We start from the raw sequence: 22801 nt of genomic DNA on the forward strand, positions 1-22801 counted from the left end.
GATTCAGGGATATTTCTGGTGCACCTTGGTCCTCCTCCTGCTGGTATCCCAGCTGGTGGCGTGAGCATCTCCTGGACAGGTACATCCCAAGCCATCACCGCTGGGAGCAGACCCAATGGATGCAGCGAGATTTCGGGGTCTCTAACACTGGAGACCAGTGTTACTTTGGGGAGCTATGGTAGTTCTAATGGCCCAAGTGAAAGGAAATACAAGACATGTCATCCGTGGAATATTTCTCATCTGGTGGGATCAGGAGGCAAGAAGAGCAGCATCACCTGAAAGGTGCTCACACAGCCCTGGTCAAGGCACTTCATCCCTGGAGCGGTTCCGGCATGTGGCCAGCAGGACCGGAGTGCTTTCCTTCTGAACTCATGAATCCAGCAGTGGGTGCAGCCGGATAACCCAGATTAAATCATGGGAGGGTATTTTTAACATCTCTCACTCCCTGCTCAAAGGAAGCATTTAAGACTGAGCAGGAGGGTTGGTTTGTGCTGAGCGTACTCTTCATACAGAAACACATCCACATGAGACCTGGCCCCATATGGCTGCTGTTGAAGGCCACGCATGGGCGCTGGCAGTGGGGCTGTGATTTGCTTTCAGCCTCTGTTGGTGAGGGATGTTCAAGGCTTATGCCCCCCTCCAGGGCCGGGGCACAGCGTGGCTGTGCTGGGATTTGCATTTTAATTAAGCTCATGGATCTTTCTCCCAGGCCGGTTGCAGTCAGGTCTCCTGCTGCTCGCTTCCCCTGGAGCCCCTGCATTTGCAGGGCTTGGTTGCGGGCGGTTTTCCGGAGGTATGCTGCATCCCAGCTCTCCATTTATAGAAAGGAATTAAGGAGAAATGAGGGAGTGTTACTAAGAGGATTTACACTGCGACTTACTCAGTTTCTCCGAATAATTTGTGATAGCTCTGGATTCTTTAATCAACACTCATTTCCTTTTGGAAATGAAAGGAGAAGCAGGAAGGTGCTGTGCAGCTCCTGAGGAGAGCTCTCAGAACAGCAGGAGATGTGCAATTCAGAGGAAGCTGAGAGTGTAATTTGGGGAGATTCAGGGGGATGAAGGTGTGAAGATGTGCCTGTGAAAGAGTGAAGTGTTTCTCAGTGCTCAGAAAGCCCCTGTCACTCTGTCCAGGTCCCTCCCTGCAGTTTCGGACTCCTCGGTCCCTGTCTGGTGCCTGTGGTCACCTCTGCGGTGGTGGTCTCAACAAGAAGCACCGTCACCCCGGTGCAGACCTGTTGATGGCTCTGCCGTGGTGTGGCACCTCCTTGGAGAGGAGCCGGGCTGTGTCAGGGGTCCCACAGGACATGGTCTGCCATGCTCATCGCCAGCAGGAGTCCTGGAGACCTGTGGGAAGGGTGCTCAGTTCCCCCACAGAAGGGCTGTGATGGTGCTTCAAGGGCAAAAGACCTTGCATGAGTTTCTGGGGGTGCTTCAGGGGGAAGAAGAGGTGCTCGGGCAGGTCCTGCTGCTCCAGGGCAGGATAGTCCCAGTCTGTATTGCCTGGCTGCCCCTGCCCCACATGGCCTGAGCCTTTCCTTGCCCCACTCCAGAGCTGTTCTCAATGCTACAGGTGCTTGCAGCGGCACAAGTGCCTGCAGCGTTCCTGGTGCTTGCTGCAGTAACGGACCCACTGGCCTCTCCTCTTGCTTCCCTCCCGGCCCTGCTGCCTTGGCCACATTGCACAAGAGGAAACGCCAGGGTTTCCTTTCCCGGCAGCAGCAGGGAGGGGTGCGGGGCTGGAGGAAGGGCCCAGCTGCCCCACATGCCCCGTGACCCCCTGCCCTGCTCCCAGTGCTGGGGAACAGTGGTGAGCCCACTGGGTGCCCGTGTGGGGACTGGGAGCTGGCATCGCTCCATGAGCAAGACACGGGAGCTGGGCCAGCAGCACTGCCAAGGACACGCTTGTGGGCTGGCAGGTTAGAAACAGCCCTTCTGCTGTGGGAGCTAGTGATTACATTAATACCCATCAGCTCTAGGTGCGGGGTGGTGTTGGGAAGCAGCACCTGTGGATTGGCCTGAGAGACCCTCTCCATGGCAGAGGTCTGAGCTTTCTGTCGCAGGATCATAGAATCTTGCCTACAAGAGCTAGGAGCCTTTCTTTTTCTTACTCTGTTGTGTCAGCTGGCTTGTTTGTGAAATTTACCATGGAACAGTTTGGGTTGGAGGCACCTTAAAGCTCATCCAGCTCCAACCCCTGCCACGGGCAGGGACCCCTTCCACTGGAGCAGCTTGCTCCAAGCCCCTGTGTCCAACCTGGCCTTGAGCACTGCCAGGGATGGGGCAGCCTCAGCTTCTCTGGGCACCCTGTGCCAGCGCCTCAGCACCCTCACAGGGAAGAGCTTCTGCCTAAGAGCTCATCTCAGTCTCCCCTCTGGCAGGTTCAAGCCATTCCCCTTGGCCTGTCCCTACAGGCCCTTGTCCCAAGCCCCTCTCCAGGTTTCCTGCAGCCCCTTCAGGCACTGGAGCTGCTCTCAGGTCTCCCCTTCAGGAGCCTTCTCTTCTCCAGGCTGCCCCAGCCCAGCTCTTTCAAGGCAGCCCCAAACTTTTCTCCTTTTTGACCTTTCAAATGGAGCAGGGGGTTGGGGATGGAGGGTCCTGGAGGCCTCTGTCCAGAGCCGGGGGCTGCCAGCCCCCCATCACCCTCCTGCTGTGTCTCCCTGCTCTGAGGGCATCACTGCAGGCCTCTGGCTGGATAAAGGTGTCCTTGCTTTCCTAGTAGAAGTCTGCAGGAAAGGGCATTTAAACTGGGAGCTTTTCCACCTTTCTCAGGGATGCAGTGGCCAGTGCCTTAGGGATGGGGCAGCAAACACCACAGGCCCGTGGGGACCAGCCCTGAGAGCAGCCAGTGCAGCTGGAGCAAGCATCAGCGTCCTCACATCGGGACTGGTTCATACTGGGATCTCAGGACCCAGGCACCTTGTTTCAGTTAAGGGGGTGCTCAGCCTTGGAAGGGGGGTGCAGTTGGCAGCCGCAAGTGAGATCAGAAGCTGTCTCAAGCCTTCAGCCCGTTGTTCCTGCTCTGTCTGGTAGATGCTTCTGTGGCAGAGGGCCTTCCACGGGGGTTTGGTTGGGCTGGAGGGTTTGGCTCAACACTGGTGTTTCGGGCCATGCCTCGCTGTACGTGGGGTGCCTGTGGCTGTGCCCATGTGCCCCCCCAGATCCACTCGGCACAGTCACCGGGGTCAGTTGGGATGAAACCAGAGCGGGGCTCCCTCGGAAGGGGCAGCAAGTTGGGATGCAAGAATGAGTGAAGTGGGAAAGGCACTGGGATAGCCCCACTGCTTTACTTGGTTTGTATCAGTAACTGGTTACTTCTGGCAGCGCTGAGCCAGATGGTTTCTCCCCTCCGCAGCGGGATGGATCCTCACGGAGCAGGTGCTGGGCAAGTGCTTGGTGCTGCTGCTGGTAACGCAGGAGTGTGGAGAGTGGGTGGCCCCACGCTGGCATCGCTGCACTCATTATGGGTGACCGGCAGCGTCCCCCCACTGCCAGCACAGCTCCCCGGGGGCAGCGGTGGGGTACGGTTAAAAATCCTGCCTGGCAAATGCTTCCAGTGCTGCAGCTGCCTCTCTGGAGCCTAAACGGAGACGTGGCTCTGCCCTGGCTCCACAGTGTGGCCATCACGCAATCCCCAACATCTCATAGAGTCCTAGAATACCAGCTTGGAAGGGACCTCAAGGGTCATCTGGTCCAACCTTTCACGGCAAACCCTGACCCAGACTGTGTTGCAGGTCTTGCCTTTCTTGGCAAGGGAGCAAAAGAGCAGCTCTTGGGCAGGGTTGTGCTGGGGGGAGGCTGCCCGTCCTGCAGGAGGGTTGTGCTGGCTCCTGGTGGGATCAGTCCGAGCGGTGGGCACTGGCTGAGCCATGTCTGGATGTGCTTGTCGGCAGTGGGATGGGAAGGGCAGTGGGTCCATCTCCTGCCCTGCTCACTGTGCAGCTGGGGCTCCAGTCCGGCTCCACTCTGCAGCGTCTCATGGCCTTGCCTTCCCACTGCTGGATTCCCTCAAACTCCCTCTCCACTCAGCTCCCCCTGAAAGCAGAGTAGGAACCACTGGCTACTGTCTGTGATCCAAAGGCAGGGGAGGGATTTGCCTTCCCTGTGTCCATTCACCAGCCCAAGGGCAGGAGAGGGTTCTTTGTGGTCCCTGCTTTAATTGCATCATTATTATGCTGAGTAAATGAGTCCTGGCAGCAGCTGAACCTGGCGGATGCCAAGCACATCCCAGAAAGGCATCTGGCAAGGGGCAGCATCCAGCTGGCACGAGCAGGGGCTGGGGACCTGGATGGGACCCAGCCACCAGCAGGTGCTGTCAGAGCTGGGGGATTTCAGGGGGTGAGTGGGGGGACCATGGAGCCTGAACTCTTACCATCTCCCCCTCCTCCACCACTTCTCTTCTGCAGACTGTCAGCATCAATAAGGCCATTAATGCGCAGGAAGTGGCTGTCAAGGAGAAACATGCCAGAAATATCCTTCCCAAAGTTAGCCGTGACACAAGCAAGTGTGGGAGTGCGGCCAGGGCTGCCCAGAAAAGGGGCAGCAGCAAGGTGGCACATGGGGGAGGTATTGGGGTGCTGAGGGTGCCAGGTTAGGACCCTAATGGGCTCTCGGTGATGGTTGGGGTTTTTCCAGCAGTGGGTCCCTGCTCCTGGTGCTGCAGCCTTTGTTTGTCGGTGGGTGCCCAGCCTTGTGCTCCCCGTGCTGCTCACATGCCATGGGAGGGGAGGAGTGGTGGATGCCCACAGCAGGTTGCCTGCCTGGGAAGATGATGCTTAATTCCCAGTGGTGCTTGTGAGCATGCTGCCACAAAAAGCAGATTCCCATCATCCCAGCAGGGCTGTTGAGAAAGCTTTGCAGAGGTACAGCCCCAGTCCCGTGTATGCCATGGCACTCCTGGAGCGGTGGTATAGGACTGGAGGAGAGGGGACAGCAAGTGCTGCCCTTGGGGACAGCGTGTGCCTGGGCTTGGCAGCTTCTGAGCTCCCCGTGGTGGCCTGGCTCCCCTCAGCTCTGTGGGTACCAGCTGGGTTCAGAGTGGCAACTCTTCATCACCACTGAAGGGGAGAGGGGTGTTTCCTTGACCAGCCACCACCATGCATCTTGGGCACGCACCACGAGAAGGGAGCACAGACCTTCTGGTCGGTGGTGAACCGGCTGCCACTGTCGGGGAATGCCGTGCTCTGCTGGAAGTTCTGCCACGTCTTCCACAAGCTCCTCCGGGATGGCCACTCAAACGTGAGTGCTTGGCTTGGCAGCTGCCAAAATCCTTTCCCTGGCAGGGCTCTATGGGGTGGTGGGATATGCTGGTGGGTTGGTGCCCTCCTGGGGGTTAGTCCTGGGTGGGTACAGGGACCCTTCCCACTCACTCTGCCCATAACCCCCTGTGCTACAAACCCTGGTGCCAACCAGTGCCCTCCAGTGCCAGAGCAAACTGCTTGGTGCAGGGCATTGACATCAGGGTAGGAGCCATCATCAGGGATCCTCCTGCCCATGTGCAGATGGGGAAGCTGAGGCACCCTGGGGCTGGTGGCAGTGACACCGTGGGCAGGCTGCAGGGAACAAATCAAGATCTCCCATTCCTGACCCTAGCTGCTGGCTCCATGTCTCACATACCCTGTCCCAGTGCTCTGCCTGTGCTGCATGCTTATTGTCACTGTCATTCCTTCAGGTCCTGAAAGACTCTCTGAGATACAAGAACGAGCTGAGTGACATGAGCAGAATGTGGGTAAGTGGCCAGTCCCACCAGCCACTATGAGTGGGGACACTGGGGGACCCTCTGCAGTGTCTGGCACGCAGCCAGGCTGGGGGGTGGTGGGTTGGAGGGTGCTCTATCCTAGGAGGAGCCAGGCCCGAAGGGCAGGAGAAGATGCTGAGCCGTGGCTGACCCATGGCTACTGTGGGGTGGATTTGCCGATTGCATTCGGTATCCTCTTCCACCAAAATCAAATGCCTTCTTCCTATTTTATGGCAAACCCGAAAAACTCTTGCTTTGACTGTCAAAAGCAGCACTGAAGTCTGCAGATAAAGGGATAAGAAGGTCCTGACCAAATCCCTCCAACGCGTTTGCTGCAAACCAGCCAGCAGCCCACATGCTAAGGTGCCAGTGAGGAGGGGCTTCGGCTTCGTTTTTGGGGGAGATAAGGGAGAGGTCACTCATGCTGCAAGGGGAGGTTTTTCCACAGCCTGGCTTGCATCTCAACAACTTTTTGGTGTCCTCAGGGCCACCTGAGCGAGGGCTATGGGCAGCTCTGCAGCATCTACCTCAAACTGCTGAGAACCAAGATGGAGTTTCACACCAAGGTGAGCATCCCATCCCTGTACCCAAGATCACAGCAAGGGCTGGGCACTGGAGTGCTGGGGCGAAAGTGACAGCAGTGCTCTGGGGCAGGACAGGGACTGGCAGAGCTGTCCTGGTGCTGTCTCCCCTGTGGGTCCTCTCCATCGTGGCCATCCTTCTGCCTCCATGAAACATGCCTCAGACTGCTAGTGTCCATCCTTAGCCTAGATTAAAATTGGCCCAAGAGCCAGCACTTTGGGATCGCAAGTTCCCTGGTGAGCCAGGGCTCCTTGGACACATCTAGACTGGGCTGGGAATTGGTGGGCTACAAGAAACAGTAAGAGACACCCCCCCCCCAGCTTTGGGGTGCATGACCCCTTCCAGGTATCCTAGATGGGCAGAGGTGGAAGAGGCCATGGGGTTCTGGAGTGTAGAGGGCTTAGGGGAGGCTGTACCATGCTGTCCTGTGGGAGCAGCTTCTGCCTGTTGCCAGCACTGCCTTGGCACGATCTACAGGGGCTCAAGGGAGCCCTGGCAGGGCAGGACCAGCACAGAGGTGTAAATTCCATGGAAAACCCTGCAGCACAGCCTGGCTTTTCTGCATCACCACAGATGTGGAGAAGGAAGTTAGGGATTTGGGCCAGAGGAGGTCCATGTTGGTGTATGGAGAAAGATGAGCACCAGCATCTGCTCTGACTGGTGTGTACGCATGGGGTGGGCATTCACCATGATCTGCAAATGAAGTAGCTGTGTTTAGAAACCTGCCTTCGCTTGGGAGCAGGGTGTGAGCGTAAGATGCTCTGGTGCTTTCTGAAACAAGTATTTTATACAGGCAGGAAAAGTCGAGTGGAAGCAACAAGTCAGCCTGGAGATTTAAGAACAACAAAGTAGTAATGGTTAACTTGACCTAAGCACTGTTGAGTGTGCACAGCCTGAGTTCTCAGCAGAACATCCAACAGAGTCACAGATCTGAGGTTTCTTTGTGCACATCCAGTTCATCCCAGACCATAAATCTCACCTTAGATTTATCAGGAGATCAGGACAAGGCAGCACAGAACAAACCCCTCGGCCCAAGCAGTCTCAGGGCTCCAGGGCTCTGGAAGGAATCCACCACTTCCCTGGGGAGATTATTCCAGTGGCTGATTGTTCTCATTGTGAAAACTTTTGCTCTTGTATCCAGTCACAATGTCCCTGGCAGTAAGTTGTGCCCATTGTCCCTCATCTTTAACATGTGAATCCTTGTAAAGAGAGTCTGCATCTTCTAAACACCTTTTAAATACTGGAACATGGTAATGAGGTCTCTCCTAAGCCGCCTTTTCTCTAGGCTGAACAAGCCCAGTTCTCTCAGCCTTTCCTCATGTGGCAGGCTTCCCAGTCCTTTTGTCATCCTTGTGGCTCTTCCCTGGACCCTCTCCAGCCAGTCCACATCTTTTTTTGTATAGCTGGAACCAAAACTGAATACTGTATTCCAGGTGTGGCCTGACAAGCACTGAGTGGGACAATGACATGTCTACCTCTGCTGGCGATGCCCTTGTTGTTCCCCACCATTCTGTTGGCTTGCTTTGCCACAACTGCATACTGTGTGCTCCTGTTGAGCCTGTGTCCTCCAGCACCCCCAGGTCCCTTTCCACAGAGCTGTCCCACAGCCAGGCAGATCCCAGCCTCTGTTGCACTCTTGGATTATGTTTACCCAGATCTCTTGTACAAGAGTAAATGACGCTACAAACCACCTGCCCATATCAACGTCTTTGGTTCTGTCTTGAGCAAGGCAACAAGTCCTGAATCTAGATTATGCATTTATAAGTAAACAACTCTATGACCTGAACTTTAAATTAAAGCCAAATATTTGACCCAGTATCACCACTTTTATTAAAAAAGATCATCAGCCATCAGTGTTGTGTGTTCTGTGATGCGAGTGGATCACAATCACTGTATGCCTCTACCTTTTCATCACATCTCATCTAAATCTCCCCTCTGTCAGTTTAAAGCCGTTCCCCCTTGTCCTATCCCTACACTACATCTACATCTACTACATCATCTCCTCCCTGCTCCACAGGTTTCTGAACCCAGGGAGAATTGGATTTTCTTGCTGGGCAGCGTATGGGCACCCTGGATGGTGCTGGGGATGATGCAGTCACCCAAGGCTCTGCAGACCTTGTGTCAGCCCCTTTCCCCCCTGCATCGCTCCCACTGGGCATCCAAAGAGCTGTCCACATCTCTTGCACCGAGGCCACCGGCTGGATCAGCAGCACTGGTGTTCTCAGAGCTGTGCGATCCTCCAAAACCTGTTCCCAACTCCTGTTTCTCCTGCAGAATCCCCGCTTCCCCGGCAACCTCCAGATGTCCGACCGGCAGCTCGACGAGGCAGGGGAGAACGATGTCAATAACTTGTGAGTGCGGGGCAAGGGCAGGGTGGGAGGTGGGAGGGGGGGTGCAGGCAGGGCCGTGGCACTGCCCAACCTCACCGGCAGCACTGAGCCCGGAGCAGGGCCTGGCACCTTCCCCCAGCCCTGCCGCAGGCGCATGGAGCCCCGCTCAAGGCTGGTGCTTCCATGCCAGCACATCCGCCTGTCCCTGTGGGGGTCACCTTCACACGCTGAGGGCCACGGGTGGCCGTGGGCGCACTCTCCAAACATCCTCATCCCTTTCTTCTAGTTTTCAGCTGACAGTGGAGATGTTCGACTACCTGGAGTGTGAGCTGAACCTCTTCCAGACGGGTGAGCTCTCGCACTGCCCTGGGACTGAGCTGCTTTGGGGAAGGCTCTGGGCAGAGGAGGCTCTCTGGTTATTGCAGCTTGTCTCTGCTCTGGGCACGTCACACGGGTTTCGGCTGAAGTCCCTGCATGCTGTGCTGTCTCCAGCAGTGCCGTGGGGTCCTGGGGCGGGCATGGAGGCATCTTGCCTTCCTCTGTGTGAGCAAACAAGCCTTGGACTGTCACACAGCTCTGTGTGCTTGAGCAGGGCCAAGCTTGGGGTAAATTAAAGTGATTCTGGGGCAAGCCTTCAACTGCTGCATGCCCCAGGCTGGGGGTGCTGGCAGGACAGAGCTGTGTTTCAGTAGGACTGGAGCAGCACCCTCACCTCTTGGCTGCACAGGGAGAGGGTTTTGGTTCCAGGGGGCTCATCTGTCCCCAGAGTGCTTCCGGGATCTCTCACTTTTCTACCCATCGGAAGGGAATTGCTGGGTAGAGGGAGAAGAAGCTGCCATCCTCTCCAGCCACCCTGCTAGCATCCCACAGCTCATGGGAGGCCCATAAGGCTGGACCATTGAGATGGTCACTGGACACATCGAGCATCCCATGCCCCCAGCGCTGGCAGAAATATTTCTGTTCCCTGGGGCGCATCCTTCTATAGCACTCTTCCAGTATCTAAAGGTGGCAAACAAGAAAGCTGGAAAGGGACTTGGATAAGGGCCTGTAGGGACAGGCCAAGGGGAATGGCTTGAACCTGCCCGAGGGGAGACTGAGCTGAGCTCTTAGGCAGAAGCTCTTCCCTGTGAGGGTGCTGAGGCGCTGGCACAGGGTGCCCAGAGAAGCTGTGGCTGCCCCATCCCTGGCAGTGCTCAAGGCCAGGTTGGACACAGGGGCTTGGAGCAAGCTGCTCCAGTGGAAGGGGTCCCTGCCCGGGGCAGGGGTTGGAACTGGAGGAGCTTTAAGGTCCCTTCCAATACAAACCAGTCTGTGAGTCTATGATCCTGTAGCCCCAGCACAAGGTGCATTTTGATGTGATGTGGACAGAGGATTGAGGACATGAGGTGTTACCAGCTGCTCCCGACTGGTTTGGGAGCATCTCCCTGCCAGCACACATGGCAGAATGCAGTGGGACAGCAGTGACTGGCAGAGCACAGGGGCTGCATGCCCTCAGGGGTCAGGAGCTCTGCCCAAGGACCTGGCTGGGGCTCAGGACTGGGCACCTGCAGCCCATGGTTCCAGGCTGAAGTGTTCCCAACGTTGGAATCCTGGGTGGGAATTTCTCCTCCCACCAAGCATGTGGACAGCTGTGGGCAGCAGGCTGGGTCCGCAAGGGCCAGCGGGTCTCTTTCTCCAGGTGATATTAATGGACACGGCTGACAAAGCATGGCACCAGCTGATGCTGTGGGTGCTGCCAGGGCCTGATCCTGTGCTCCTTCCCTGCAGTGTTCAGTTCCCTGGACATGTCGCGCTCGGTGTCAGTGACAGCCGCGGGGCAGTGCCGCCTGGCCCCGCTCATCCAGGTCATCCTGGACTGCAGCCACCTCTATGACTACACTGTCAAGCTGCTCTTCAAGCTCCATTCCTGTGAGTGTCCCAGTGCCTTGGGCAGGGGAGGACACCAAATGGAACACCAGGGGTCACCACCCTGCTCAATCCCAGGCCTTCTGCGGGGTGAAGGGAGTCACATGGGTGGGGGAAAAGGGGGAGCAAGTGCAGGGGGATGGAGGTGTCCCAGAAGTCTCCCCTGCTGAGCACCCCTTGGCCGCAGGACAGTGCCCACCGGGAGCTGCCCTGGCTTTGGGCAGGCACTGGCTGCAAAACCCAAATCCCTTGGGACCTTGAATTGTGATGGCAGCCGCCTGAATGCCAGCTTGCTGCCTTTCCCTGCCTGGGGTGTCTGATGGGGCACACGATCCCCTTCTGCAGCAGGACACAGTGCCAGAGTATTCAGATCCGGGAGGAGGGTGGTTGTCACTTGGAAAGACCCATCCCCATGTGGCCGTGCCAATGGGCTGTCCTCTGATCTGCGCTCCTTCCCAGTGTGGAGACACCCACCGATGTTTCTACTTGCTACTTCTTCCAGGTCTGCCGGCAGATACGCTGCAGGGCCACCGGGATCGGTTCCTAGAGCAGTTCAGAAAGTAAGTGCCCAGATGTGGGACAGATGTGGGGCACTGGCTGTCCCTGCTGCTAGCAATGCTCCAGGGATGTTCCTGGGGCAAAGGGAGGATGGGGGAGGAATGCCAGAGCCCCTGTGCTGGGCCTCAGGAGCTGAGTGATGGAGATGGAGGAGGCACAGGAGTCAGTCTTGCTTGGAGCTATGAAATCCAGCCTGCTTCAACCTGTTGGCTTTCTCTGGAGCTTTCTGCAGGGAAAAGTGGATTTTGCTTGTGGCTCCATTATGAGAGGGATGTTTTGGTAGGAGCAATGGGGTGGGAGAACACAAGCAGCACATGAAGGCAGTTGCCATGCTGCTGCAGGGCAAGGGTTTGCATAAGCCCTGGTCATGACACTGAGGGACGGGACAGGGAAAGGGAAAAGAGATTTTTCCCCCAGTTCTGTTGAATTCTAAGGAAAATTGACAGTTTCCCAAACACAAGAGAGTTTGTTAAAAGGGGCCACTAAAGGATGAAACCTTGGGGTGTTGCACAGCTGAGGAGCGGTCCATGAAGAGTCTTGCCAAGAGCCTGCATGCCATGGGGTGGAGTGGAGCAGAGGCGATTTTTGCATGGGAAAAGCTGTCCCTGCAGGGACATAGAAGAGGAAAAGGTAAAGCTTGTGGCACCCGTTCTGTCCCAAATTAAGGTGCCAGTAAGAGATTTTTAAAACTGCAGCTAAAGGTTGTGGGAGGAAAGAGCCAGAACCAAGTTGCGGTCACCCAGTTACAGCATGGGATGGGTGGGTGCTGCTGTTTGTTGGAGGTGGGTGTTGTGTTTGTGAGAGGCCATGAGCTGCTGCAGGGTGATGCTCGATTCAAGGTCACAAACTGCAAACCAGTGCCCATGGCAAAACCGCTGGGCATGGCCATTTGCAGAGGGCAGGATGGTCTGTGGGCTCGGACAGCCGGGGCACAGCCCTTGGGGCATTATCAGCTGTAGGTATCATCAGATACCCACCAGGATGCTGGGGTGGCTGGAAGGGAGGGCAGGCATGACGGCAGGGCCGGGCAGTGCCGGTCACCCCAGAACTGGAGATGCTGACGGAGGGCGCTGTGCTCCTGCGGGAGCTGAAGGGGAAGGTGCAGGTGTGGCCTCCAGGCAGGAAGCCCCCAGCCCGCTGGGGCTGTTCCTCAGCAGTGGGGGTGTTTCTGAGCTGTCCCTTCCAGCGCTGGCCGTGGTGAGGACAGCACAGAGAGGTGGCGGCACCTCAGTGTGCCCCAGTGCAGCCGTTGTGCTGTGGCTCATGGTTTCCTAGGCTCAGTAGTGTGGGTTGGAAGGGACCTTTGAAGATCATCCTGTCCAACCGCTCTGCCATGGGCAGGGATATCTTTCACAAGTGAGGTTGCTTCAGTTTGAGGTCCTTCTCTCTGCTCCTGGGTTTGGTGACAGTACACATCACCATACACTCCAGCACAGCATGATGGCCCAGTGACATCCTCCTGGAGCCAGGCGAGGGGCTAGAGCTGCCCACATTTGGGGTGGGGTGTCTGGGTTGGGCAGGATCTATCCCTGACCATTCCCTGCCCCTTGCAGGCTGAAGGACCTTTTCTACCGCTCCAGCAACCTGCAGTACTTCAAGCGGCTGATTCAGATCCCACAGCTGCCGGAGGTGAGACCTCAGGGTCAGCACTTCTCACACTTGCTGCCCCCATGGCCCATGGCAATGTGGGGCTTCTGGGGCCTGAGGCTCATCCTGCATCCCTCTCTGGGTGGGATCCTGCGGGATGGAGCTGCCTCTCCAGCTAAGGGCTGGGACCCCCTCTCGCACTGACCTTCAGCCTTTGCCTGGATCTGTCCCTGTGCGTCCTGGCTCCATCCCTGCAGGTGCTGGCTCTGTTCTCATGTGTCAGGGCACAGCCAGCTCAGCGCTGGGGCAGGATTTCAACCAGCCGTGCCTGAAGCTCGGCGGCAGTGCCGGTGCTCTCCGCAGCAGCCGCACTCCCCTTTCTCCCCAGAACCCCCCCAATTTCCTGCGTGCCTCCGCACTGTCAGAGCACATCAGCCCTGTGGTGGTCATCCCCGCTGAGGCATCCTCACCCGACAGTGAGCCCATCATGGACCTGGTGGAGATGGACACAGCCTCACAGGTGAGCTGCCACAGCACTGCCTGTGCACCCCAGGCTGCAGAGGGGATGGCGGGTGCCCTTTGGCTCCCAGACCAGGGTTGTTTCTCCAAAACCATAGCATGGTCATGGCTGGGACAGTGGGGATGGCCTTGGGCACTGTGGAGCATCGCTGCAGGGGGACCTGTTGGCAGTGGGTGTCACATGTGGGTGCTGCACAGTGTAAGCCAGACTCTAGTCATCTCGCAGTGCTTCTCTTGGTGGTTTGGTGCCCTACAGTGATGGCTGGCTGGAGATGTTTGGCTTCCCAGCACTGCCCCTCTGCGCTGCATGCTTGCATTAGGTCCTCACTCCCCTCTCCACCAAGAGTTGTCCCTGGCACTGAGCATTTTGGGAGGGGAAGAGGTGTGCAGTGACATGGCTTATGGGGGGGCCCATCCCCACCCCAGGAGTGGGGACAGATCAGAGGTGATTCATGTTCAATATGTTCAACGTGTTTAGTACCCTGGTAGCAGCGGGGAGGATCCAGCACCAGTGTCACAGCAGCAGCAGCAGGCAGCAGCCCTGCTGGCACTTTGGCTTGGTGGCACTGCCAGGGATATGGAGGGGACGAGGGCTCCTGGGCAGTGCTGGGTGCACTCCAGGTCCCTGCTGCTCTCCCTGCAGAGCCTGTTTGACAGTAAGTTTGACGACATCTTCGGCAGCTCTTTGGGCAGTGACCCCTTCAACTTCAACAGCCAGAACGGGATGAACAAGCATGACAAGTGAGCAGTTGGGCTTATGCCATGGAGGCAGCCAGGATTGGATTAGGAGCTCCCAGAATGGCACCATGGTGGCTGAGGGGACACCTCCGTCCCAGGATGCGTCCCCATGGCACCAGCCTGGGTGGAGCATGTACCTGGTGTCTCCTTCCCAGGGACCGCTTAATCGAGCAGCTTTATGGGGAGATCGCAGCCCTGAAGGAGGAGCTGGAGAACTTCAAGGCTGAGGTGGGTGACAACCATCCTGTGACGCATTGAGCACCCATGTGGGAGGTCCAGGGGCAAGATGAGACCCAGCAACTCACGCTGGAAATGAGGCTGATGGGGTAATGGCTGTGTCCCTGGATGGGCAAGGAGTGACACTGTCATAGAATCCCAGTCTGGTTTAGGTTGGAAAGGACCTTAAAGCTCATCCAGTTCCCACCCCCTGCCACGGGCAGGGACCCCTTCCACTGGAGCAGCTTGCTCCAAGCCCCTGTGTCCAACCTGGCCTTGAGCACTGCCAGGGATGGGGCAGCCACAGCTTCTCTGGGCACCCTGGGCCAGCGCCTCAGCACCCTCACAGGAAAGAGCTTCTGCCTAAGAGCTCATCTCAGTCTCCCCTTTGGCAGGTTAAAGCCATTCCTCTTGTCCTGTCACTACTGTCTGTCTTGCCCTGTCCCTGTTTCTGCATCCCTGGTGCGGCCATCCCTGCTATTACAGGGGATCCCTAGGTGTGCCAGAGGATCTGTGTCCCTGCTGGGAGGGGCCAGGCTAACCCCCACTGCCCATCCTGCGTGCTTCACCCCAGTGCACTTGGGGCACTGTGAGGTGCTACCCATGGGGTGTCAGCCGGACAGGATTGGCAGGCATGGGGCAGCACTGGCAGCCATGGAAAGGTGCTGGGAGCTGCCTGCTGCCGTTCTGCAGAGCGCACGGGGCATGATGCAGCTGCGCGGTCGCGCCAGCGAGCTGGAAGCTGAGCTGGCCGAGCAGCAGCACCTGAAGCAGCAGGCGCAGGATGAGAGTGAGTTTCTGCGCACGGAGCTGGAGGAGCTGAAGAAGCAGCGGGAGGACACGGAGAAGGCACAGAGGAGCCTGACGGAGATTGAAAGTGAGCAGGGAGAGCCGGCGCTCGGCTTGGGGTGAAGGTGAGCCATGGGGCAGGAGTCCTGGTGCTCACCCCAGCGTCCCTGTGTGTGGGGCAGGGCGGGCACAGGCCAACGAGCAGCGCTACAGCAAGCTGAAGGAGAAGTATAGCGAGCTGGTGCACAACCATGCCGACCTGCTGCGGAAGGTGGGTTACCCGAACACACCCTGGTATCTGCCCCTTGACACGAGGGGTTGCTGAGCTCCTCTGCCCTCACCAGAATGCAGAGGTGACCAAGCAGGTGACAGCAGCCAGGCAGGCCCAGGGGGATGTGGAGCGGGAGAAGAAGGAGCTGGAGGACTCCTTCCAGCGGGTGAGCGAGCAGGCTCAGAGGAAGGTGAGTGGGAACTGAGCAGGGGACATGCCAGGAATGGCTGGGGGAGCTCCCGATCGGGGCTCTGGTGCCAACCTCTCTTCTTGCTGGCAGTCTCAGGAGCAGGCAGAGGTGCTGGACACTCTGAAGAGGGAGCTGGCAGCCAGCAGACAGGAGCTGCAGGTCCTCCAGGGCACACTGGAGTCCAGCACACAGGTGAGGGTCCAAGGGTGGCCCTGCATGGTCCGCCTGTTGTCACTGCTTGCGTGAGGTGTCCCCATCCCAGAGGCATTTACCCACTGTTGGCCTACTCTGAGTCGGGAGATAGCCAACTCCCTGTCTTGTCCTTCCTCACACCTAGGTGAGTTTAATGCTTTGGGGCTGAGAAATGCAGGGAGTTAAAGATTCCTGGGTGCAAGAGCATGCTGAGCAACGCCCTTCAGGAGCAGGGGTTGTTAAACAAACCCCTGCCAGAGCAGGATCAGGGGAGGCAGCTCTGCCCACTGTAAAACTTCGGCAGGCTCGCTGCTGTGCCAGAGGGTGTTTCATGCTTGTGAAGCTCTGGAGCGCAGCAGGGGCTTCCATGCTCCTTACAGAAGGCAGAAGATGGCAGGAGAATGCAGCGGGACAGGGATGGGGCAGAGTTGGAGCTGGCAGCCACCGCCTTTCATCCACTCCTCCATCAGGGTGTTGGCAGTCATCATAGCAGTGGGTTTCACTGATAAAAGTGAAAGGGCTCTTGAGGGAGCCTTGGCTGGCCGCTGGCAAGGCCATGGGTGCTGCAGGGGTGCTGCCGGGGAGTGGGTGATGCAAAGCTGCAACCTGCATGGGCTGCAGTGCACCAAGCAGGGACAGTTGGGGTGACCCAAGCCTGGACCATGACCAAGTCCTCAGCCTGGAGGGTTCACCCACAGCTCAGCCCCTACTGCTTTGTGCCCATGCAGGCGGGAGTGGAGCAGAGCACCCGAATCACTGGCCTGGAGCAGGAGAGGGACAGCCTGAGCCAGGCAGCGGAGCGGCATGGGGAGGAGGTGGCTGCCCTGCATGCTGAGCTGCAGCAGATGCGGGACAGGCTTGGCCGTGAGCAGGAGAGCAGCAAGATGGAGCTGGAGATGTTGCAGGCCCAGCTGAGAGACAAGGTATTGCAGGGGCATCCCAGCATCTCCCTCCCTGCCATGCTGTGGGGTCCAGCAGAGCTGGAGGCAGCGGCAGGGCATGGGGGGGATTCCCAGCCAGCACGGACTGGATTCCCAGTCCATGACCCCCACTCTGGTTCAGCAGGAGAGCAAGGAGCAGGCACTGCGGCAGCATGTGGCTGAGGAGCAGTTTGCCCTGCTGCAGGGCACCGCGCAGGAGGCCAAGCGGATGGTGCAGGATGCCCTCAGCCGTCTGGAGGATCCTGCCCACATGGCCTGCACCGGCTCCGCAGGTGAGTTCCCTGGGGGCTTGCCAAATCTGGCATTATCCCACCCTGTTGCCACGCCAAGCCCCACTCTCTGCTGTCCTCTGGGCCATGCCAGCAGCACTCCCTGCGTTTGAGTCCTGCCTGCTGTCTGCCTGCAGATTGCCTCCTGTCCAGGACACTGGCAGCCTCCGAGTGCGTGGAGAGGCTGCAGGATGCACATGGCAAATACGTTTCCGACCACACAGGTGGGAACCGGCAGGGGCTGGGCTGGGGGAAAGGGGCAGCTGCAGCACCTTCGGGCAGCACTCACCGGGGCTGAGGCATCTGCCCCTGTCCCACTGCAGCCATTGGCTCCCTGCTGCCCTGCCTGGCCCTGTTTGCCCACCTCGTCAGTGACACCCTCCTGCAGGGCAGCGCGACCTCCCACCTGGCCCCCATGGAGCCCGCTGACCGTAAGTGCTGCCGACCAGGCAGGGTGGACAGTGGCTGGGATAAGCAGGGGCTGTGGTGAGCAGGAGCTGGGGCAGGAAGAAGATGAGGCAGGCAGGAGCTGGGGCAGGCAGGGGCTGGGGCGGGCAGGGGCTGGGGCGGGCAGGGGCTGGGGCAGGCAGGGGCTGGTTATCTGTGTCCCTGCCTGCGGTACCCTCAGCCTGTCATGCTGCCCTTGCAGGTCTGCTGGAGGCGTGCAAGCAGTGCGGCAGTGAGGCTGTGAGCTACCTCAGTGCCCTGCAGGACCCAGGCAAGGTGAAAGGTGCTGACTGCAGCCTGCTGAAGATCTGCTTGGGCCATATCAGCACCATCGGGGAGGTGGGTGCCCAGGAGGGCTGGTGGGATGGGGTCAGGCTGTGGTGGGCACTGCCAGAGGGGCTATGCCGGCCCTGGATGGTCGTTTTTGTCCTTTCCCATCCCCAGGAGCTGCGGCCCAGAGGGCTGGATGTCAAGCAGGAGGAGCTGGGTGACCTGGTGGACAAGGAGATGGCAGCAACAGCAGCTGCCATCGAAACAGCAGCTGCCCGCATCGAGGTAAGGGTTGCTGCATGCCACGGGTGGCACCCATGGGTGCCGTGTCTGCCAGGACTACCAGCACAAGGCCAGGATGGCACACAGGGCTCAGCAAAGTCTCTCTCCCCTTTACCAGGAGATGCTGAGCAAGGCACGGGCTGGTGACACTGGAGTCAAACTGGAAGTGAACGAGAGGTGAGCAGGATGTGGCCCAGTGCCACATGCAGAGCAGCTGCCCCATAGCTTAGGGGTCTCCCTGCCCCACAAGTGGGGCTCAGTGGTGTTCGTCTCACAGGATCCTGGGCTCCTGCACAGGCCTCATGCAGGCCATCCGCGTCCTGGTCCTGGCCTCCAAGGACCTCCAGAGAGAGATTGTGGAGAGTGGACGGGTGAGCTGGGGGCAGGGATGCAGGCAGGGGTGCAGGTAGGGGATGTGGGCAGGAGTGCAGGCATGGATGTGGGCAGGGCAGAGGGCCAGTTGGAGCCACCATGCACTTGCCGAGGTGTGCTCCTCCCAGCCTTGACCCACTGGCTCATCCACACTGGCTGCCAAGAGCTCCAGCCCCTGCCCAGGGTCTTGCCCTGGCCATGGTCCCCAGGGTGTCACGGAGGTCCCTGATCTCCCTTTCCACATAGAGGACCTTATCACCCCCTGGATTCAGGGTTCCCAGTTCCCATGCACATCCTAAATGAAGCCCTTACTTACTCCATTCCCCATGAGCAGGGGTTTAGGGGTCCCAGCCTTGCCACCTCCCTGTCCCCACCTGTGACCATGCCTTTCCTGATGATAGGGTGCAGCATCCCCCAAGGAGTTCTATGCCAAGAATTCCCGCTGGACAGAGGGTCTCATCTCCGCCTCCAAGGCTGTGGGCTGGGGTGCCACTGTCATGGTGTAAGTGCCGCTGCCGCCAGAGTGGGGAGGAGTGGCAGGGTCCTGCTGTCCCCACAGGGAGGGGACGGGGTAGCAGGAGGATGCTCCAGCCCCTCTCCTGCCCTCCTGCAGTGATGCTGCTGACCTGGTGGTGCAAGGCAAGGGCACCTTCGAGGAGCTGATGGTCTGTTCGCGAGAGATTGCAGCCAGCACTGCCCAGCTCGTGGCAGCCTCCAAGGTAGGGACCTCAAGGAGCTCTCCTGCTGTTGTCTGCACTCTGGAGCCCAGAAACCAGCTGTGTCCTGGGGGCCTGCATGTCCCAGGGTCAAGGGAGGGGGAATGGCTTTAACCTGCCAGAGGGGAGACCGAGCTGAGCTCTTAGGCAGAAGCTCTTCCCTGTGAGGGTGTTGAGGCGCTGGCACAGGGTGCCCAGAGAAGCTGTGGCTGCCCCATCCCTGGCATTGGGTAAGCACACCCCTTCTCACTGCCCCTGCAGGTGAAGGCAGACAAAGACAGCGCCAACCTTTGCAAGCTCCAGCAAGCCTCACGGGGCGTCAACCAGGCCACAGCCAGCGTGGTGGCCTCCACCAAGGCCGGGAAGTCACAGGTGGAGGAGAAAGGTAAGTACGGGGCTGCAGGAGCATAGACCTGCCCTGAAACCTCGGCTCTTTGCGCTCGCCATCTTCAGTTGGCTGTGTTCTGGTGGTCTCTGCCTGTGGCTGTCCCTTGATCACTGCCTGCACATGCCATGGTGGCAGACCCTGCCAGCAGCATGGGAGCTGCTGGGAGTTCTGAGCTGGGGAGGAGCACTTGAGGGGGGCTGATGGTGTCTTTATCCACAGACAGCATGGACTTCTCCAGCATGACACTCACCCAGATCAAGCGTCAGGAGATGGATTCGCAGGTAAGAGGTTCCTCCATGTTTTGGGAAATGTAATCGCTGGTGCCTCGCTTGGGCTAACGAAAGGCCGCCTGGACTGGGGGGTGGGGGTGTCACCCTGCCCAGATGCCTAGCCCCAACTCACAGGGAAATTCCATGGTGTGAAGGCAACAGATGGGTTTGCCCAGGAGCCACATGCAGTTTGTCCTTAAGCCTTACCCAGTGTTGTCCCCATCATGGCACAACAGCCTGTGGCCTCCCGTGCCCTTGTGTGCCCATTGGGCTCCCCCACAGCACCTACCTCTGTGCCGTGGGGCAACCCTGGGGAGTTCCCTTTCCCAGGGTGCCTGAAGGCAGTGTCCACCCAGGCTGAATCCCATCCCCAGGACCGACCACTTGCCATTGGAGCACTCATGGGGTGTTCCCCAGTGGTCTTTGTGCTCATTACTGGGGAGATACTGGGTGTGAAAAGGGTGCCCAGGCCAGTGTGGCTTCATGCCAGCTGGAGCACCGGCTGCTGTGCCAGGGCACAGGGTGGCCATGGCAAGCGTGACAACCTTCAGGTGCGGGTGCTGGAGCTGGAAAACCAGCTGCAGAAGGAGCGGCAGAAGCTGGGAGAGCTGCGCAAGAAGCACTACGAGCTGGCAGGAGTGGCAGAGGGCTGGGAGGACGGTGAGTGCATCCCAGGCCTGGGCCAGCCAGGAAGGTGCTCTGGTAAGGAGCAGGGCAGGATGAGGAAGCCCTGCCCACAGTCCAGGCAGGGAGCAGGCAGGGATTTCACTCCAGCGGGCAGAATTGGTGCCTGGGTAGTTGGCACATAGGGACATAGCCACGGAGACCCTGAACTGTGCAAAAGCCTGGAGGACCCACAGAATCCTAGACTGGTTTGGGTTGGGCGGGCCTTAAAGCTCATTCAGGTCCAACCCCCTGCCATGGGCAGGGACACCTTCCACTAGAGCAGCTTGCTCCAAGGCCTGTCCAACCTGTCCTTGGACCTGGTCCAGCTTGCATCACCCTTGGGCTCTGCTGTCCTGCGATCCTGTGAGGGGTCCCAGAGGGCTCATGCAGAAGGATTCTGCAGGGCACCATGTTCCTTTTCACCCCCTTACCCTCTGTGTTCCCCTTCAGCAGCGGATTAGCCCCAGTGGCAGAAGCAGCTGCAGGGGACACTCCTGCGGCCAGCCAAGACGCAGCTCGGTGCAGCCTTTTGGGAAGATCCACAATAAACCGGTGCAAAAGCCACCCCGAAGCACACGTCCTCCACATCCCCCTGCCAGGAGCCGCCTCCAGCGCCGGAGCACCGGGAGCTGCTGGGGCAGGAGCGAGGGCTCGCCAGCCCGCCACCAGCCGCAAACCGCACGTGTATTTATCAGAGCTGCTTGGGGTTGGGGGACTGCTGGGGGGGCTTTAACCCTTTCGTTTTGTTTTTGCACAGATTTTTGGAACTCTCGGAGCCGGCTCGGGCTGAGCGAGAGCGCTCGGGTTTCTTTTGCCTCTCGCTGCTTTTCCAGCCTTAACCCAGTCCCTGGCTCAGTGCAAGCATCCCCCCGCTGTGAAGGGGCCTGTTAAGGGCCCCGGGGTGCCACTCTTGGGGTGCTGCTGGCTTGGTGCTAGGTGTGCTCCCCTCCAGCGGGGCACCGAATGCCTTTGGCTCATGCAGGGAGGGTGGGAGCATGCCCGTGGGATGGGGTAGCCAAGGTGCTGGCAGCAGCAGGAGGGAACAGGGCAGGCAGCGGGAGGGGTGCTGCCGTGTATCTGGGTCCCCAGAACGTGTTCCCCCGTCCTGTCCTAGAGATGGGCTGCCCTGCCCCAATAGATCACTGTGTTCATGCCAGCAATAAACCCTTACGCAAGGTGCTGGGCCGGGGCTTGGACAACCATAGTGCCACCACACAAGCCACCAGTTCCTGGGGATGGGGCATGGCTGTAGGGCAGCAACGTAGAGGGTTTGGGGGGCAGACAGGGTGTCCAAAACCAGAGCACCCCAAGCCAGAGCACGCAGCTGCCTGTGCCCACTCACTCTGGGCTGGTGCTGTCTCTGTGTACTCACCACCCTCTTTGGTGCAAGGGGGATCAGTGCTGGCGTTGCCGTGGGGCTGGGACCAGCTAGGGAACCTTTGTGCCTTGGAGCAGGGGGCTCGGAGGGCAGGGGGCTTCTGCCAGCTTCGGGCCCCCCAGCTCATCTCGCTGCAGCAGGGACAGTGGCATCAGTCTGCGCAGCGATGACCCCGTCCCCCACGGTCTTGCCCATGTCCCCTGCAGGGCCAGGGTGTCCTTCCCAGCTGGCAGCATTGCTGCCTGCACCCTGCCTTCAGGCAGCTGCCCCTTCCTTGGGGTGAGACAGCCAGACCAGCCCCCTGGGAGTGCTGGGGGTGCAGCGTTTGGCCTTATTCTCCCTTTAGAAAGTGGTGGCTGGTCTGTCACCGCGTGCTGCCTTTGGCTGGCCCTTGAGCAGTGGGACCCACTAGCATCCCCCTGCCAAGCCAGGCCATCACCACAGCCTCAGGGCTGCCACCTCCTACGCACAGGATAGCGCAACCGTCCACCATGCTGGGACCCAGTGCCCCTGTGTGCTCTGGCCAGCCCTGCCTCTAGCACACCTGCCCTATGCCCCTGCCTGCCAGGGGGCATTCGGGGCTCCCCCCGGCCCTCCTCTGCCTCGACATGCCCCTGTCCAGCTCCCTCCAGATAAAATACCAACCATCCCATTCCTGCAGGACACCTGGAGCCCCAACACCCTCCCCCCTCTTTCTGGGGGGGGGGGGTGTCTTGCCTGTCCAGGGTACCCCCAACTACCTCAGGCCTCCAGGCCAGGTTGGGGCTGGGGATGATGAGGGGGTTGTGGTGGGGGCTTGGGGATGGCGGCACCATTCGGCCAAACGCCCTTTTTGTATCTTGGCTGAGTGCTGATGGAGGGAGGGTGTCCCCCCTGCAGTCCCCAGCGCTGGCAGCTGGTGCTGGGGACAGTGGGGGTGCCCCTGCTCTGCACGTTGGGTTGATTAATTACTTTTTTTTTTCATTGTATAATAATTACTACATTGTGTGTTTTCAATTTTTCAATAAAGCCTTCAGCCCAGCCCTGCGGCTCCGGGGTGGGTGGCAGGGACCTGTGTCACCATGGGGGTCCTGGGGCTCTGAGCTGGTGGGTGTGCTCAGAACCCTCCAAAACAATGACCTGGGGAGAAGTTGTCAAGGTGACCCGGGTGATGATGTCCCCTTCCTAGTTCTGTGCTCAGGGCCACCCTG

At 59.0% G+C, this 22801-nt stretch overlaps 1 protein-coding gene across 8 annotated transcripts in view; it reads left to right on the top strand.

The window, feature by feature from the left end:
- The window catches only part of HIP1 (huntingtin interacting protein 1), a 42284-nt gene extending 19651 nt beyond the window's left edge, over positions 1 to 22633 (top strand). For 2 of the 8 annotated variants that reach the window (XM_065694985.1, XM_065694988.1), the window contains exons 2-30: positions 4406 to 4469; positions 5095 to 5237; positions 5671 to 5727; positions 6222 to 6302; positions 8593 to 8669; positions 8935 to 8996; positions 10416 to 10556; positions 11056 to 11113; positions 12665 to 12740; positions 13087 to 13218; positions 13861 to 13958; positions 14111 to 14183; positions 14865 to 15048; positions 15143 to 15231; positions 15305 to 15421; positions 15512 to 15613; positions 16342 to 16536; positions 16676 to 16826; positions 16961 to 17047; positions 17147 to 17254; positions 17473 to 17609; positions 17715 to 17825; positions 17941 to 17999; positions 18100 to 18193; positions 18596 to 18696; positions 18808 to 18913; positions 19172 to 19295; positions 19518 to 19579; positions 20684 to 22633. In XM_065694985.1, coding sequence (XP_065551057.1) covers positions 4406 to 4469; positions 5095 to 5237; positions 5671 to 5727; positions 6222 to 6302; positions 8593 to 8669; positions 8935 to 8996; positions 10416 to 10556; positions 11056 to 11113; positions 12665 to 12740; positions 13087 to 13218; positions 13861 to 13958; positions 14111 to 14183; positions 14865 to 15048; positions 15143 to 15231; positions 15305 to 15421; positions 15512 to 15613; positions 16342 to 16536; positions 16676 to 16826; positions 16961 to 17047; positions 17147 to 17254; positions 17473 to 17609; positions 17715 to 17825; positions 17941 to 17999; positions 18100 to 18193; positions 18596 to 18696; positions 18808 to 18913; positions 19172 to 19295; positions 19518 to 19579; positions 20684 to 21124 — 3330 coding nt within the window. In that variant the 3' untranslated portion in view covers positions 21125 to 22633. Of the gene's footprint in view, positions 1 to 2520; positions 4309 to 4405; positions 4470 to 5094; positions 5238 to 5670; positions 5728 to 6221; positions 6303 to 8592; positions 8670 to 8934; positions 8997 to 10415; positions 10557 to 11055; positions 11114 to 12664; positions 12741 to 13086; positions 13219 to 13860; positions 13959 to 14110; positions 14184 to 14864; positions 15049 to 15142; positions 15232 to 15304; positions 15422 to 15511; positions 15614 to 16341; positions 16537 to 16675; positions 16827 to 16960; positions 17048 to 17146; positions 17255 to 17472; positions 17610 to 17714; positions 17826 to 17940; positions 18000 to 18099; positions 18194 to 18595; positions 18697 to 18807; positions 18914 to 19171; positions 19296 to 19517; positions 19580 to 20118; positions 20228 to 20683 lie in introns of those variants that run through there. The other 6 variants (XM_065694990.1, XM_065694992.1, XM_065694991.1 and 3 more) reach the window with 6 other exon arrangements.
- The last annotated feature ends 168 nt before the right edge of the window (positions 22634 to 22801 follow it).

The sequence above is a fragment of the Lathamus discolor genome, chromosome 14, assembly GCF_037157495.1.
Source record: "Lathamus discolor isolate bLatDis1 chromosome 14, bLatDis1.hap1, whole genome shotgun sequence".
Taxonomy (NCBI): Eukaryota; Metazoa; Chordata; class Aves; order Psittaciformes; family Psittacidae; genus Lathamus; species Lathamus discolor.